The following is a 17,900-nucleotide window of genomic DNA, read 5'->3' as shown; positions in this document are numbered from 1 at the left end:
TGTTCCCAACTTTTTGCCTTTGGGCTTTGGGGAGTTCACAGACAGGTTACAGACACGTCGTTATTTATAGAAAACATCAGTCAGGCCAGTTGTGCAGCATCTGGAGCCTTTTTAGGGGGAATTTGCCTGCTTGTATTTTCAATCAATCTTTACAGGTTACAAGGGATAAAACAGTATTTGTCTGTGAATATCACATTTTATAAATAAATACTTCATACAAGCTTTCATACATAAATGCTGTGATTATTTTATGAATACAGAAGTAGCATTTTATTTATTAATTGCTCTTTTTTGTTGTTAATTTTCAAGTTGACTTCTTTGACGTCACCAGCAGTGTAGGATCACGCAAGAAAAATGAAAGGAAGCGACGGATTTAGACGAAACGTGTTGCTTAGCCGCTGCGAATTAACAAACGCCACCAACATCCTTTTCCTACTTTTCAATACTCCGATGAGCTGCGTCGCCGTCTTTCTGACCCTCATCTCATCTCCACCGAGAGACTTCGAAACGGCATGTGTGCTTTCTATTTTTGCGCAGCACCAAAATTCCAGACTGGCAGACGCGCAGAGCCCAGGTTGGCGACCCCGATTAAAGTCTTTTCTTCGCAGACAGACGTCCCGAGCAGCTTCCCCTATAGCTGCTATCCTGCCCCCCCCCCAGTGCAGATTAAACAGAGGAAATTGAGTCTCGCTGGCTGCGTCGTCTCGTCCACTCAACTGGTCGGACGGGTCCCGTACCGTGTCTGTCAGCTTGCGTGCCTCGACCTGCTTCGTATGGATTCCCACAATTCTGGGGACGACTATCTCACCACATCTTGCGCGCCGTCAGTCGGCAGCGCTCCAGGTTCTCAGACTCGCAATTGAAGAGAATCTGTGGAATCTAAGAGCGGATTCAGCCGCGGGGGCCCCGCAGGTAATGACAAGGCTGCGGTGACACCTTCTCACCTGTTCCGCTGGGTTGCCAGGCCTTGATGAGGTTATCCCCCTCCTCTAATTTTTTTTTTTTTTTTTTTACCCCCCTGTTGTTTTCTTTTTCCCCTACAAATTGCGGTGGGCAGGCCAAAGGGCACCACGAACCGCCAGATTCCCGCTCTGGAATGCCTTTAATGGCCGGCCAATCTCCACGTTGTGCATCTCGGGGTTGGCAAGGTGCTTTATTAGCAGGGATTCCTTTGTGCCCACCCCGTCGGTGCCGGACGGGAGGGAGCCGGGAAACCTCCCTCAGTACCCTTGGCTCCCACATCACGTGAAGGAGGAGCGAAGAAAGGAGGCCACTCTCCTCCGCAGAAGGAGCCGAGAACAATGCCTCCTTTTTCCCGTCCTCATCGCAGGTCTTTTTTTCCCAGTTTGAATGATGTAACTCGATACAGGACTGAACCTGTCCAGTTGGCCAGCAGGAAGAGCAACTCATACACAGGCTATTGTCCAGACGTTGCATGTTATGACTCCCCCAACCTCACTATCACTAGACTCCAATTTTTTTGCACTTGTCCCTTTCTTGCACTGTCAAATGATCCCTTTCTCCAATCCCAGGGCCTGCACTGATCTAATCCCTTATTATTGTCTTAGTGTGCCCAAGCGAACAAACAAGTGACATCACTGTGCTTTTGGTGCGGCATCGCAGGCTCTCGTATGTCAGTCTAGGAGTCGGATTGACCGCCTCCGAGCCGCTCTGCATGCAGGCCTTTTGTCTCCGGAACGGGGAGAACAGGTCCGACTACGCCGACCTGGAGGCGCACAAATAAAGGAGCAGGTGAGGTGAGGTGGGCGAGAGGAAAGTCCCAGCCTCCCCCTCCACCACCACCACCACAGCCTCCACCTCCACCACCACTACCACAGCCTCCCCCTCCACCACCAACACCACAGCCTCCCTGTATGAGTCGAGACCAGCTAGCGGAGGTCAAACCCTCCCGTCTGTATTAAAACCCTCCTCGCACATGGATTAAGATCAGCTTAGTGGTCTATTTAGATCGTTGCCAAGTCAGACCATCCAGCGAGTCGGCAGCTACCTCGCTGCCCTCCCACCGCGGGAGAAGAAACAGGAAGTCGCGCGCCGCGGTCGCCACGGGAGCAGCGTGAGCGTATCGTGGAAAGTAGTGGTGGGGGATGAAGACAGGGAATCAGGGTGGCGGAGCTGAAGAGTGACTTCAACATCCACACAGGTAAACCAAAGCTTCATCTTAAAAAAAAAAAAGAACAAAAAGAAAAGAAAAGGTGTTTCAAATAGACAAATTTTCTGTTGTGAATTGCAGCAATACTTGTTAAATTAGTGAAAATGGCTCAAATTTATAATCCACTTTATGATACTGGGGATTAATCAAAAGATTCCAGTGCAACCTCTTGCTGGAATCCCTTTGGGGTCTTCAGAAATCATTGACTGGCCAGTAATCGTTGCCTGCACTGGACCGCAATTTGCGAGCACTCACTGAAAAGAAGTACTCAAGCCGCAAGAGGGGAAGAGAAAAAAAACAACCTGACCGTTGATTACTCAGGCATGCTTGTTAGTAATTAGCTAACCTTTTAGCTTAAGCCGGTTTCTGTGGCTAACGATGTCACACTGTGCAGCAGCAGCCTCAGTGGCCGCCCCATTAACTCTGGTGCGCCAAGCAAATATGTTAATTTACCTGGAGTGTCCCAGCGTGGAGCCACGGGGTGTTGAATGAATGAATGAATGAATGGTCTGCGATGCATCATGGTAATTAATGTTAATCAGCCTTTTTGAGCAATCTGAAGGAGTTTTGTTGTGGTTATGTTTTGTTTTGTTTGATCAGCGTCAATAGAATAGCTCCGTTATATTTGATATTCGCTCTCAGGATTACTCATTTCTGATGCAGCTTATAAAATTTCAGCAGACTAGAAGCGATTTGCACCGACGTAAGCTAAAATCTCTTTTTGGAGATTTTTTCTTTTTGCTTACATGCATGTTGCCCTGTTTTGTCCTCGTGAAATCCCCCCCTTTTAAGTCATGAACCAAGTTGGCTGATCCAAACAGATTTTCGAGCTTCTCAGCGCCAACAGGAGATAAACATTTGTTTTTGCCAGACAAACAGGGGGCGAAAAGTGCTGATCCTGCGGGCCCGCATCAGCGTGCGTCAGCATCGGTGTTTACTTGCGGGAGTCGCAGCCCTTGCACAGGTTGGATAAGCGAGGAAAAAGGTGATGCCTGTCACTGGGGAAAATACAAAGCGATATTAATATACCAGGAATTCCCAATGGTATATAGTCTGAAATCCAAACATGTCTTTTTTTTTTTTAGCAAAGGTCCATAAGCTTGTGCACTTTGTTGTGCAGCTGTTTTGATTTTGTGCTGAGTGTGTGGTCCAGTGTGCGCAGATGCGTGTGCACGCTGAGGTGTGAATCATTGTGGGAACCACCTCGTGGCCCGGATCACAGAAAGGTGACTCCTACGTGAACCGCTGCAGGAAACAAAGGGCCCACAGTGAGAGAAGAGAGAGAATAACTGGCCGCAGTAATAAGACTTGTGTCTCTATCACTTTAACGCTGCCATGGCTTCACCTCTCATGTGCAGTGGAAATATCATTACCTGTCTGTTATCTCTAACTGCGGCTCTCGTGGGAACAAAACGGGCTCCGGATCATAGATGGTATGGATCTCCTGTCTCGCTTTATGTTTGTTGCCTTTCTAAACACCGGCAGGGTCTGAATCCGAGGCTCCGCGGCAGAAAACCACATCACATGTATCGCTTGTTGGCTTGCGTGAGGGAACATTAATAATTGCCCAGTCAGAAATGCCAGGAATGCGAGTGAGTTTCAGCGTTTTCTCCCTTTACATTCTTGGCTTTCAACCCTTGGCCCGCCGACTGATAGCAGCAAACACTGCGCAGGCTACGCTCGCTCGCGGCCAGCTCGCAGCTCTCTGAAACCAAACTTGAACTGGACTCAGGAGTTGGCAGAGTGAACGGGACGTCACCCTGTTGTTTGCTTTCCCACAAATACCAAAGAGGTTAGATGAGATATGCCGTTTCCGTCAGCCGGCTCTGTTTGCCATAGTTGACTGCTTTTGTGACATTAAAGCAACGCTGCGTGGCGCTTCTACCTTAGATTATAGTTTAAAAGTCATTTTTATGATTTATTAACTGATGAACAGGTTGAATGGCACCGGTGGCACTGGCATAGTACCCAATCTGACCTAATAGAGAATTATGTAATATTTAGTGTGTTTCCATAAAACCTTAAAAAAATAAAAACACATGACAGAATGTATGGAAACTGCACAGTTTGTAACATGGCCTGTTTTAATTTGCATTTGGTACTCACTTTGTTACATTGCTAAAGGGAATTTTCAATATTTGCTACAGATTTCATGGAAACACAATCGGCAGTAATTCGGATACAATTTTATGTGTAGAGGAGAAACAGAAGTCTGAATGTGGAGGATTAAGAGCGTCTACAATCTTTAAAACCACCTAATTCAGCCAGTGGAAAACATAAATAATTTGCAAATGCTTCATTCTAGGCATTCTGTTTCGTTTTTTCTTTTTTTTCTTTTTTTTTGGGTCCAAGCTGTGTATGGCCATCCTGTGGATATTCAGTGGGGAAAGCGGCCAACTTATATTTAGAACATAGGGGCTTTAGCCCTATGAGCAAAACATTTTGTATTTAGGTCTCGCTAATGAAGCCAGAGAGCGGCTAAATTTTCAAACCAGGTCAAGAAATACTCATCTATTTTTATACAAGTTGTCATCTAAAAACAAAATCCTCTATTTTAATACAGTGTATCATTGGATAGGTTTAAAAATATTTCCCCTTGTGACATTGATTCAGCTTGTGTGTTATCCTATAACAGAATAACATCTTCTCAACATTTGTTAAACAACTTCGATGTCTGAGATGACTTAGAATAAACATCACTTCTTGTAAATATTTGACATTTGCACTGTGGGTAAAAAAAAAAAAAAAGAAGAAAAATGACTTGTGTACACGAGCTGCTGACAAGCTGGAGGACTTACACAATACAGGCTGCTTGGTGATAGCAGGGCACAGAGACCAATCTCTCACAACATCCTACACGTGATTTGCTGCCGGAGGGCGTCGCTGATATTCCATCAGCCATGGCTGTTATCTGTAGGATAAGTGAAGGGCAGGTGTGTGTCAGGTGAAACAACGCTGAGGTTAAGCACTCATTATTCCTCCAGCTCTAATCCCCTCCTTTATCTCTCGTTCTGCTCTGTCTCATACACAAACACACACCAGCTCACGTCTATCCGCTGCGTAACCCCCCCCCAAACCCCTAACCCCCCAACCCTCCCCTCCCCCACCCAGTCATTGGACGCTTCCTGATCGATAACGTTTCACCCAGCGCTGATACGACCAGTCACCCAAGATAACCCCCGACGCCACTGCTGCGGTCAGAGATGGTCATCGAATTGTGTCCAGGAAAACAATAGTGTGGAGTCATCAGTGAAGGACACGGCAAAGGCAATGCTTCAAGGGGTTATGAACCACCTGGCTGGTGTACATGTTGTAAGCGAATCTAATAGAGAGCTGCAACTGGGACAAATAATCACATGATCATAATCAAATTCAGTAGATGATCTCATAAACATCAATAAATCTGGCATGGGAACATTTGGTGAGGAGTAGTTTCAAACTGTGCATGGTACAAAGATAACATGATGGAACAGGCAAACCACTGTTTCAACACTAAACCCCGAGATTTGTTAAGACAGAGATGATTGACTGTTACATGCTCCAATAAACTTGGCAGAACAGGACAAAAAAAAACAACTTTCGGTTGTGATGTTGATCTTGAACTAAAAATAAAAAAAACAGGAAAATGTTAAATAGTAACACTACTTATTTTTCATACCAGACTCCAGTTAAGCAGCTCTATTTAAAATCTATACAAAAACCTCAATAGAGTTCCAGAAAACATGCCATTTATATTTAGCCCTCTGTTTACAGCTTCCTACAAAAAAACAGGCTTTGTTGCACCCACCACATATTTTTAGAAGGAGACAAAACCAAGGCGGCCTTGCAGAGACCCCAGAGTGCAGAGTGAATGTCTAGCAAGGGGTATGATCATTAACACTAGGTGTAAGTCCCCTATGTGACATCACAGAGGGCTGATGGAACATTTCGGCGTGCACTTTCTGATAACGGAGCAGGAAAAGGAAGCACAAGGATGGACTTTACTCACCTCTGAGAGGTACACAGGTGGAGGGAGATGGTCTATTATGGTCAGTAAATATTTGTAAGGTCGGTTCAGCTTTTGCATGGAGATCCGTTAAGACTGGAATGGTTTGATTGCGTGCTTGAGAAACAACCTCTGCACACAGTATGGGAGGACATTGGGCAATGACATGACTGGGCCTGGTAATGAGTCGTGGAGCGCTGGACTCGGTCTGCACCAGGGGTTGGAGGGGAGCCTGCGTGCTAAGGGGAATGCCAGCATGACAACACCAGGGTGGAACTTTGCGGAGCGTGAGACCTGCCAAACTGTGGCAACTGAGAGCGTAAAGAAGGGGCTCGCGGTTGACTGGCTTCGACCAGCTTCGACGTAACGGGTGCGAAGAGACGGAAACCACGGCAAACTGGTTGAGAGGGCCAGGTCGAAGAGCTTTCCTGTAGAGGAACTGTGGATTTCAGTATAGATCTTATACCAAGTAAATACAGGGCGAGTATCGCCGGTAAAGATACTTTTTACTTGAAATACCATTATAGTGGAGTAATTTTGTGATTTTTGCCTTTTGTTCATTGATTATGATCATGGTAAAACACAGGACATTGATTTTATTCAAGTTAACATGCTTTTTGTGAACTTACCACAATACAAAACAATTCAGTCGTATAAAAAAGAGAGAGAACGAACTACACTTATACTTGTATGCTTTGTCAGTCTTGTAGAGAAGCTGTGAGGAAGTTGGAGTGAATTCCCAGACGTCTAGAAGAGAAACTGCAACAACAGTACCAATCTTATTGATCATATCGATCCCATACCAATACTCACCTTAATGTCAATACTATTGATATTTAGGTTGATGCAACCCTGTCTTACTTTCTACAACGTTGGTAGAAAACACACAAATATGCAGATGTGAATCCATGATGCTTGTTCATTGTATCCTATGGGAGAAAAAAAAAAAAAAGGGGGAAAGTGGAGGCGTCTTTTCGGGGGAGCTGTTGTTCCATTGCATTGACGCGGCTTCTCCGTGTGACCGAGACGCAGTGTGGTAACGCGTCTTGCTCGAGAGCGTCTGCGCGCTCAATGGTTCCCTGTGTCGGACCGCCGGGGACAAATATGACCTGGTGGCCCCTCGAGTGCTGCTCATCAATGAGGACAGTGTGAGGCGGAACACTGGCCATTCACACATGTGAGTTCCGCAGACAGACGGAGAAAGACTCGTCATCCCGCCCGTCATGAAGTGAACCTTTTATGTAAGACCGCGCTCTCGTGTTGGAGCCGCCCGCCAGGCACTTTAGCCTGGGTTGGAACATATTTCCATGTCTGTGTAGGCGGCGTGCGTCTCGTCAGGCCCCGTGTGCTTTAGATTTACGACGCTGCGTAATGACGCGCAGCACAAGAAGCGTTTCATGACCCTGCTTTTTCCTCGCCGTGGCCTAGGGGGCGCCGGCGGGGAGGGAGCGAGATCTTTCGTGCTGATTGCGTCCCGTCCATAATGAACAACCGTGCCAACAATAAAAGGCCGCTGCTGTCGAGCGCCCCGCTGCTCTCATGCCCGGCAGCCGGAGACGCTCCAGCGCTCGGCTCGCTCATTACACGGCAACATGTGTCGCGCTTGCTTCACATTTTCCACGGTTGTAACTGACAGGTTCGTCAAAGTTCCACAAGCGGAAAGTAGCACACGTTTTGTTGTATTTGCTAGAAGTTTTTTTTAAGTCCCTCTAAGATTTTCTGCCATTGGAGCATCATGCTACCTTTGTTTGGTCAAGTAGTTAAGCTCCAGCTCTTCACGGCTGACGATCCTGTCGAATCTCTTTAAACAGGCAGCGCTTTTCGAGCTGGTTTCGACCTGTTGCTCCTAAAAATCACACGCTCCTCGCATTCTACTTCCGCACGAGGGACGGTTGAAAGGGTTTACTGTGTTTCCTTAAGACTTCCTGCGGAAGGGCAGGGTCATCTCGGAATGGAAACATACCGCCACATGTCACGGTTACGGTGCACACGCATCTGTACACACATATCTTCTGTCAAACATCATACATCTTCACATTGATGGCCCAAACACAAAAGTGCCCTTAACTCCAAGATGATCCAGGAAAAGTGGGAGAAAACCTTCTAAGTAACCAAGTCAGTATTGTTAACACTTGATTGAGTAATATAGTCCAAAAACAGTCTATTGTGTAAATGGTATCCTTCCCAAATTGACCAATTTACCAAGCTGATTTATGATAGAGTCCAGTGAAAGACCAAGTCTAAAGCATTGTCCTTTGGATGCTGGCAGGCAAACAGAGCAAGCTCATCCCACTCATTTAACATTAATAACCAAGTATTGTTCTTCCTCCTAGATAACACAGTTTTACTATCCATTAAAATTCACTGTGTGCTCTATCATCGTGCACATGGCATGACCTATTAGCAGACTGTTAGTTCTCTGCAGCTCCATCAACAGTGGATCGATCCATGGCTTTCTGTTTCCTCTCCCGTAAGGACGGCTGTCAGAGTAGGAGTTGAATATCAAAATTCTGCTCTCTCCGCAGTTAAAAAAAAAAACTAAACAAAAAATGTGGACGATTTGGTAATCACACAACAGCCTTTTACACAACAAGCACTAGCGAGAGCATCTTTGATTGGGTTTATGTAACGCAACGGAGCGCTCGCCGTGTGGGAGTTTGCAGATGTAACCTGCAAATGTTACCCCACGAATGTAAATAAACTTTGATGATGATGCAGGGGAAGAGCAGAGGGCAGAGGATGTGGAGCTCGCTCGCCATCCACTGCATTATTTTTATTTGTGGGTGTGTGTGTGTGTGTGTGTGTGTGGGGGGGGGGGGGGGGGGGGGCGTCCGTGAGGGGCATCAAACAGCTGACGAGCCCGAGCATGTGTTTCCCGCGAGCATCTCTGGAATTTAGCTCCTCCGTGCGTCTCAGCCCTGCTGCTGACCTGCGGGATGCATTCCCATGGAGGAGAGACCTCCTCTTCCTCCTCCCCCTCCTCCTCTTCCTCAACCACCCCCAGCTCCTCTGCTACAAGCCTTTCTGTTGAAAGCTTTGTTTCACCTGTGGGACGCCTGATTGGAGCGCTAGCAGGGAGCGTCCTTGAAACGCTCCCATTGAAGGGAAGAGGCGGCTTTTGTTTCCTCCGTCTGTGGAGCGGCACAGTTGTCTGGACGAGTTAGGAGAGCATCCCTGGGAAACATTCCACAACCTTCACCTCAGTTTCCAGAAGCTAAACTGCGAGCGCAAACACTGCGCGACTCTCTCATTGTGGTTTTAACAACTACACTTCACTCGGCTAACCCCCACCCCGCCCACCCAGTTGGAAGGGGTTCATTTTGTTCTGAACTTCTGAACATGTATCTTTTACATTTTTGGCAGAAACTTTCTACAAGCGAGTGGCGAGTGGAAACGTGTTTCACAGATGGCGGCGCGCAGTCAAAAGCGTGGGGAGACTTTGATAAGCCAACGTTTGATCGGAGTCAGCGGCTTTTAATCAAAAAATGCAAAGAAGGCTGGCGATTGCTTTGAGGGAAATGTAAATCACCGTCAGAGCACCTTTCAATTAGACCGTAACTGTTCAAGGCTACTAGGAAGCGCTGCTTTGATCTGTGTGTGTGTGTGTGTGTGTGTGTGTGTGTGTGTGTGTGTGTGTGTGTGTGTGTGTGTGTGTGTGCGTGCATGTGTGATTTAAGAATGTGTGTTGCATTTCAGGGCCTCTGGGTTCGTGGAGCCAGGCCCATAAATCTGTGCTTCCTGGTTTACTCAGGGCCCATAAACTGCGAGGCAATTATGGAAAACAACTGGATGCAGAGTTCCTTCCGTCCTGCAGGATTTGTGGTCGCAGCCTATAAGGATTTTTACCCCCTCCGCCACGACCCCCACCCCCACCCACCCACCCAAAAAGACCCCCTTGACTCTCGTCCCTCGCCTTCCCGTCAGGCTTCGATTGGATGCTGTCGCGTCCGTGATGGATGGAAGACACAAACGGGGTGAAGTACCTAAAAATACCTCGTCAGACCTTGGCCACCACCGGCCGTTCATGGTTTATTCATACAGTGTCGAACACACACGTGCACGTCCTTCACATCCGGCTGTGACACGGAAGCTCTTGCAGGTCAGATAACCGGTCACAATTTGACTTGATTCGACTGTCAGATTTTTTGGGGGGTTTTATGAGCCTCTCAGCTGCTTTTTTTCCCTTCCTGTGTTGTGTGTTGGCTCCTCAACGGCGGCGTAGTGGAAAGTTTTACAACAGCAGAAGTGGCACCTTATGAATATAAACATGAGGCGGTGGTGCAGCTTTTGATCGGCGCCTGGCGGAGAGCCCTGAGAGGAGGTGGGCGGGAGTCTTTTTGCAAAAAGCTCTCGCTCCCCATTTTCGAACCACCTGCATAATTGCCGCGAGTGCGGCGGCCCGCGGTGCAAAGCCGCTTGATGAGTGTGTGAGAAGCCGAGCGTCGATGACGGAGTGTCACCGCCGATGTCCGTGCCGCCCCAGGTGGTGTTTATCTGGGAGGAAATAACCGCTCTGAGGTCGGGTTCGTGTCACGATCGCATGCAGACGTAAAATAGGGATCGTCAGTCAACAGGTTGTTTTTTCGGAGGCGGATCTCCCAAATGTGCAACGCAAGGGCGCCTTGCAAAAAAATTCAGCCAGACAGTGACTTTAACTGACTGAACTGTTAGGGAAGAAAAGCATGAATCCATCCATTCTAATCTTAAATGCTTTTTTTTGGAGTTTTCATCTCATGGCCTGCACTTGCTATATTTACAGTCACAAGAAAATAAATCTGTTGGAATGGAATGTATGGGAAATTATTGAGGTTATATAACCACTCACCACTGGAGCTGATTCTATGATTTAATGTCAATTAAATAAACGCTACTGAACCAAAAGTGCTTAAAAACCAGTGATGTCATACAGAGTGTGGTATTATGCAGTCTTCACCCTAATATACTGTATAATCACAGGTTTATTTTCAGAACCCTACTCCGCTATGTATTACTTTATCGCTGTAACAAAAGTCCTACTATGCTCTAAGAGTAACACCATAGTATTCCATGCAGCTACTCTGGGGAAAGTTACATTGTGTTGCACCTGTGAGATGAGCTTCGCACAAGCGCATTTCCTTGAGTTTTATAGTCAGCGAGGCTGCTGCTGCTGCTGCTGCTGCTGCTGCTGCTGCTGTTTTATGGCCTCAAGAAGCTTTTATGGCCTCCAGGAGTGTTTATGGAGGGTGATGGAAGGGGGGTCAGCGGGGTGAAATCAATGGCAATCCTTGATGAGGTCGTCTGAAAAGAAGAAAGAGGGGGGGAGGACGCGTGGCTCATCTGACAGGCGATGGTGGTGAGGTCGCTTTGGTCCGCTTTGGGGAAAGCCAAGGAAAAACTGTTCAGATTTCGCAATGTTTTTTCTGTTTGTTCGTTAACCTGACAGCAAACAGTCCCATTTTTATTGGCTCAAGTTAATTTATTTTGCCGTCCAGTCGCGCTATCGGCCCAGATCGTTGTCCGGCCCGCACTGGAAAGCACCGTGGTGTGCCGAGGGTTTATTTGGACACACATGATTTTCATCATGAGGGGAGAATAAACAAAATAAGCCGCAGCAGCTCTCCCATTATGCCGCGCCGTTCCGGAGCTCTCTGTGTGATTGCTTTGGATCAGAGTTACGTAAGAGGGCCGCGAAAGTGCAGAGCCAGCTGCTCTACCTTGGAAAACAAAAACAAACCCATCCTGCGTCTCAAGTGGCAGCGTGTTGTGAATTATCAGAAGGGCGGAGAAAACAAGGCGCACGCTGTCGACTACCTGCGTCAACGTCAAATCTGATTGTTTTGGGGAGGTTTCTCCCTCCGACTTTTCCCTCCAGCGCTCCTCCTCGGCGACGGGAGCCTCGGTGTGTTTTACGCGTCTGTTTTGTTGTTCTTTGATCTCGCCGGAAACTTCATCAGCTGTGTTTCTCGGGGACAGCTGTCTGTGCCGGGAAACACAGCTGAGGAAACGTCTGTCAGCACATGCCACGTTCTCCCCCTGAACTTAGAGCCTCGGAGCCGAGGGGGGTGAAGTTTATTTCAGTCTCTGCCGGTGGACTGACTGGAATTGCTGCTCACTTTTGGGGTCAGCGATCCAGACAACGGATGTGCACCAGTGACATCACGACTTATCACAAAGTTTACCTTCATAAAAGAAAAGGTGCCCATGAATAGATATGTCTAACAGTAGCATGATGTGACTCCTGAGAACCAGGTAATTCAAATATACAGTATCAACAAAAGTTTAATTCACCTACATTTTCTTACTACAACAACCAATTTCGTAAATCAACTTTTTATGACATCACAAGGGGCTATGACACCAATGAATCTTTTTTTTTTTTTTATCTTTCAAACCAAAACATCAGCCTCAGAGTGCTTGAACCAAGCCTTTTCTTGCAGGAGGCTGTAAACAGAAGGCTAAAGTACTCAGTTCAGTAGTAGTGAGAGGCTGCTTGGCTGGAGTCTGTGATGAAAAAGCTCCGATGAGGATAATATAGAGCCTTTAAATTAGATTGTGTAGCCTTCCTTTGTCTTTATCAAGACTTCATGTTGTGTCTTTTTGGCAATGTATAGACAAACAACAAACTGGGTTGTTGTTATTCATTAAATCCCTTTTGTAGGCTTCTTTACTTCCATTCGAACAGACTCTTCAGCTTTTTTTTGACAAAACATCAACATCCCGTCGCTGATAAACCGGTCCAACCATTTTGCTTCCCCGCTCACTTTTGTACTTTGCCTTTTTCTTTGTCCGCAGAGCACCTCACCCCCCCGCAGAGCTGTGTAACAAATGGCAGCCTCAGTCCAGACTCTCCCTCTGAGCCGCGGCCCTAACAAAACCTTCCGTAACCCTTTCCCAGCCCCGCCCCTCTCCTCGCGCTGCGGCATGGGAAGCGTAGGAAGTCTGGTGGAGCGGCCGGACGTGTCCCCGACTAAAATCAACCGCGCCGTGCCCCAGGTGAGACCCAAACAGGCCAACGGCCTCCTGAAGAAAGGCTTCACGCAGAGGGAGCTGCTCAACTACCTCAACATCACCAGGTGAAAAAAAAAAACAACCTCTTTGAAGGCAGAGTTAGCTTCGAGGTGCAGTTAAAAACTGAAAAGGATTTGACCTCAGTTGACCCCGCTGTGCCTTTAAAACAGAAAAGAGCCCAAAGCAAATCCAAGCGGCGACCTCAAGAAGGAAATAATCGGCTCGGCCGGAGGCAGGAAGGAGGACAACTTGTACGCAAAGATCTACCACAAAGATGGCACCGAGGTGGACTTGAGGAAGAACTCGCTGCCAAGCAGCGGGAAGTATGAGAAGGTGACTATTGTTTAAAAATGTTATGAAAAGGTTTGACCGAAGGGTGCTTGTTTGATTAGAGCTGTCAGGAAATATGTTTTCTCCACTGCCAAAGGTCTGCGTCATGTTTACAAACCTATTTTAACTCCAAATTGCACGGCCAACAATGACAAATTGTGTCAACATTAATACAATCCAGCCTCAGAGGAGCCTCGGTGCCTTTCAAAGCCTTCAAAGGTCACATATTGCATAAAACTTCCTCCCCCATTGTTTTCCTACCCTTGGTGTTTCGAGTGAACTCCCCGGACATTAGTCCAGCCCCACCTTTAACTTCTTTCGCCTGCTCCACTTGCTGAAACGTGATCTGCCCTTTGTGATGTCAGAAAGGGCGCTGACACCTCTCCCAGAATAGCACCGTCACCCCCCAGCCAGGTGTTGGTTCCGCTCTCTGACTCCGACTAATTTGGTCCCCATCCAAACATGGAACACAGAAGGCTGAAGGAAGCTTACATTTTGGCAGGAAGTTTTTGGATAATTTATGGTGCCCCTTGTGACATCACAGAGGGTCTGAGAAGTATAATAAAACATTGGACTTTTAAAACAGCGATGAGGGTTCCTGGATCTCAGCCACAGACACAGATGAATATTTTCCCAGAGAATTCTAAAAATGTAACGATTATACAGCCAGTGATTGACTCTCACATTGATTAGTTACACGTTTATGTGTCTCTGGGAGCAATTTGCATCAACCCAATCATCTGTTAGCGGTACATAAATCAGCCTCCAGTCTTCTCTGGCTCCCCGCTGCAGATTGGGAACCTGTCAGTTTTGTCCTCTCAATTTATTGCAACAATCAGACCCCACCTTTAATGCCCCCCCCACATTGATCGACACTGAGAAAACGGTGGTCACGGATGGATTTGGTTTGGTGATTTGGTGTGATTTATAGTCCGCCGTTGACGTTGCTCCCCCCTCCGCCGCTCCAGTCTTGTTTCAGGTCTTCTGCCTTCAAGCCGGTCACCCCCAAAAACTTCAGCTCCATGCAGAACCTCTACCCGTCGTCCAAGTCGGAGGACGTTGATCACGGCATCTCCAACGGGCTTCACCGGGCCTACGCCCACGTCGCTAAGGCCGTCTCCACCTCTTCCTCCTCCTCCTCGCCCTCCCGCCACGGAGGCCCAACCCCCGCTGCAAACAAGGTATCGTCGGAAAACCAGCTTGGTCCTGATCAAATCATCACATCTGATCAACTCAGCGGAGATTTGTCAAATGAATGGGATTCATTGTGTCTTCATGAACTAAATACAATCATTAGCATTCTTCTTTTATTGCAGTAAAGGTATGAAGATAACATTTTGAATATTTGTGCGTCGCTTTAACTCTTTTCCTCTCCGCTCGATCTCGTCAGAGCTATGATGAAGTGAAGTGTGTGTTTATGCAGGCCCCCTCCTCTGCCCGCGGGACGAGCCAGGAGGACGACAACCTGTCAGACTCGGGTCACAACTCCATGAGCAGCCTGCCGCCCTACCGGCCCCCTCTGCGCCCACACCTGGCTCACATCAGGTCAGCCTCGGCCTCATTAGCTCCAATCTGCTTTGAATTGTCGAAGCTGTGAATGATTTGTAATGAGCGTGTGGGCTGGTGGAGATAATGAGACAGGTTTCTCTGCATTCGTGCCGCAGTGCGTCGATGGGCCACATCAACACCATCGGCTCCCTGGAACACAACTCGCTGAGCCCCAAGGTTGTGGGCTCAGGGGGCGGGGCCATAGGGGAGGTGTCGTGTCGAAGCATGGCAACACTCAGTCGCCTGGTTCCCTTCGGAGGGGAGGCTCCGCCTCCTTACGAGTGGACGCTCTCCCTGTCCGTAGAAGAAGTGGTGAGTACGGATGGAGGCATGAAGGGATGGATGAATAGATGGATTGATGGAGCCAGGCCTCAGGATTCAATATGGCAGCTCATTCATTTCAATGAAGTTGCTCACCTAACGCATATGGCGAAAAGGTTTTTGTCATATGCAAAAACTTTTCCGCATTATGATTATTATATAGAGCATGTAGCAGTAGTGTAACTTCCCAGCATGCCTCTGTAACTTCTGTGATGCATCAGGAAGTATCAGCCAATCAGAGCGAGCGTGAAATCACACTGGTCGTCAACACTTTCAGGGAATTTCCTTTATAATCTTTTTTTTTAGAAATATTGAAAGTCCACAACTCAAAAATCTCCAATTTTTAGATGAGTCTAAATTTTGAGAGTAAAGTTGAGGTAAAAAAGACGAAATTTTGTGAATAAAATTGAAATTTTGCAATTGATGTCAATGTGAAGTAAGTCAAAATGTTGACAATAAAGTCGAAAGGCTCTGGGCGCAAGTCGAGTGGATTACTTCTGTTTTCGCCAGTTTCCTGATTACTGTGGGTAACTGGGTTAATCCACAATCCATCCAGCCTACTCGCCAATTTCCACTTTATTTGCGTCGACTTTATTCATGAAAATTTCTACTTTATTCACAAAACTTTGTCTTTTCTGTTGACTTTATTCACTGAATCTCGTCTTTTTTACCTCAGCATTTTTCACGATATTTTAACTTCATTCAGGAAATTTTTCTTTTTCTTTTTCTTGAAACTCGAAATGAAAACTTAAATAAAAATCTCCTGCCTGTAACATTTTTTTCTCTTGTTGTGGCTGTAATCCACTTTCGTATCCATGGGATGGATGGATGGATGGATGGATGGATGGAGCAGAAAGTATTTGTCTTCATGCCTTGTCGTTTTTTTTAAGGTGCGGGATCTGGAAGAGCGCCTGGTGGAGAAAGAGCACGAGCTGAAGCAGATGAAGAGGAACCTGGATGAAAGCGAGGGAGCCATCGCTCAGGTGACTCTCGTCTCAACCATCAGCCTTTCCTTTCCTTTCGGGGGAGTGGGAGGCGAACCGCTTGACTGACCACGAGACTTGCCTGCACAGGTGTTCGAGGGGAAGCAGCGTCTGTGGGAGAAGGAGGTGGAGGAGCTGAAGCGCCTGTACGCCGCCAAGCTGCGGCAGGTCTCCCAGCACGCCCAGCGCTCGCAGCGCAACCTGCAGCTGCAGCTGTTCAAAGCCCAGCAGGAGAAGAACCGGCTGCAGGAGGAGCTGGACAAGCTGAGGAGGGACCGCGAGCGGCAGGACGCCGCAGTCGCACCGAAGCCGACCAGTCCGACGCTGGAGGAGACGCAGTGGGAGGTAACAGGCGGCAGAGAGAGGCACTTTATGACGAGTAATTACAGGGCAGGGTAGAGATAGCGAGATTCCTGTCTGCCTTGTCTTGTTTGCACAAAAGAACCTGAGTGCAAGTAAAAAAAAATATATATATATATATATATACATATGTATATATATGTGTATAATCCTGTTCTTATCGGCCTCTCCTGCAGGTGTGCCAGAAGTCGGGCGAGATCTCCCTGTTGAAGCAGCAGCTGCGCGACTCCCAGGCAGAGGTGACGCACAAGCTGAGCGAGCTCTTCCAGCTGAAGACGCAGCTCAGGGAGACGCGCACGGAGCTGCGCGACCGGGAGAGCCAGGTGGAAGTGCTGAAGCTCGTCCTGCAGGGGGCGAAGCGCCGCAGGTGCCCGTCCCAGACCGGGAACGAGGAGGATCAGGCGGCGGAGGAAGGGCAGTCGGCCGGGGCGGCAGGTGATTCCTGACACACACACACACACACACACACACGCACACACACACGCACTTACAACTAGACGCCGCAAGTCGGGATAAGAGTGCAAGTTCTTGCCGACGTAGTGAAACAAGTCAACAAAAGAAGTGAACACAAGCACGCCTAATTGTGGTTTACACAGATACAAAATAATGTCTCGGAACTCATGGTATAATTCTGTTTAAAGGCCAAGAGTCTGGGATTTAGTGACATCTAGTGGACAGAAAACAAATTGCCAACGTTACTTATCGAACATTGCTTTGTACTTGATTTCATATATTTCTTATGTGAATTCTGATGTCAGAGTGAAAACACTGAACCCTGAGCAGATTCACGTTCTGAGCAAATCTGGACACTTGTGAGACGTGGTGCCACTTTTTTATGGATTTAATATGTATAAATGTTTATCACGAAATGGAAAAAGAACATTGCAAAAGATACAAACTCCATATGTAATCTTTGTTCCACTGGATGCCGGAAGATCCCTTTAAATGTTACACATGGGGTCTATAAACTTGCTTTAGCTTTAAACTATGCTATTTAACATGGAAGAGCAACTTCCCGCAGTTGTGCTTCAGTAAAGTTTTTTTTTTTTATCAACTGGGCAGAAGGCGGTCGGAGTTATTTTCAGTTAGGATGTTAACACACTTGGACCAGAAGTCGGGGTCACTTGTCTAATCAGGTCAGGGCCAGTAGTTCTTTTTACAGGCAGCCGGCGTCTTTCATCCGCCCCTCACCCCCCCCCCACCCCAGACGGCTCAG

The 17,900-nt window shown here is 47.4% G+C and overlaps 1 protein-coding gene across 4 annotated transcripts in view; it reads left to right on the top strand.

The window, feature by feature from the left end:
* The window catches only part of n4bp3 (NEDD4 binding protein 3), a 61,370-nt gene that overhangs the window by 6,056 nt on the left and 37,414 nt on the right, over window positions 1-17,900 (top strand). For 3 of the 4 annotated variants that reach the window (XR_012928616.1, XM_076041579.1, XM_076041581.1), the window contains exons 2-9: window positions 12,927-13,207; window positions 13,313-13,475; window positions 14,441-14,653; window positions 14,896-15,017; window positions 15,137-15,332; window positions 16,232-16,324; window positions 16,415-16,669; window positions 16,861-17,119. Coding sequence is in view for 3 of the 4 variants with exons in the window: in XM_076041579.1 (XP_075897694.1) it covers window positions 12,960-13,207; window positions 13,313-13,475; window positions 14,441-14,653; window positions 14,896-15,017; window positions 15,137-15,332; window positions 16,232-16,324; window positions 16,415-16,669; window positions 16,861-17,119 (1,549 nt within the window). In the remaining variant the exon portion in view is untranslated. Of the gene's footprint in view, window positions 1-2,014; window positions 2,162-12,926; window positions 13,208-13,312; window positions 13,476-14,440; window positions 14,654-14,895; window positions 15,018-15,136; window positions 15,333-16,231; window positions 16,325-16,414; window positions 16,670-16,860; window positions 17,120-17,900 lie in introns of those variants that run through there. The other variant, XM_076041580.1, reaches the window with a different exon arrangement.

This window comes from Nelusetta ayraudi, unplaced genomic scaffold, assembly GCF_046127955.1.
Source record: "Nelusetta ayraudi isolate G7.1 ecotype Tasmania unplaced genomic scaffold, CSIRO-AGI_Nayr_v1 ptg000068l, whole genome shotgun sequence".
In the NCBI taxonomy this organism is placed as follows: domain Eukaryota; kingdom Metazoa; phylum Chordata; class Actinopteri; order Tetraodontiformes; family Monacanthidae; genus Nelusetta; species Nelusetta ayraudi.
Note: the sequence above shows the minus strand (reverse complement) of the source record. Positions and strands in the feature narration are given on the sequence as shown.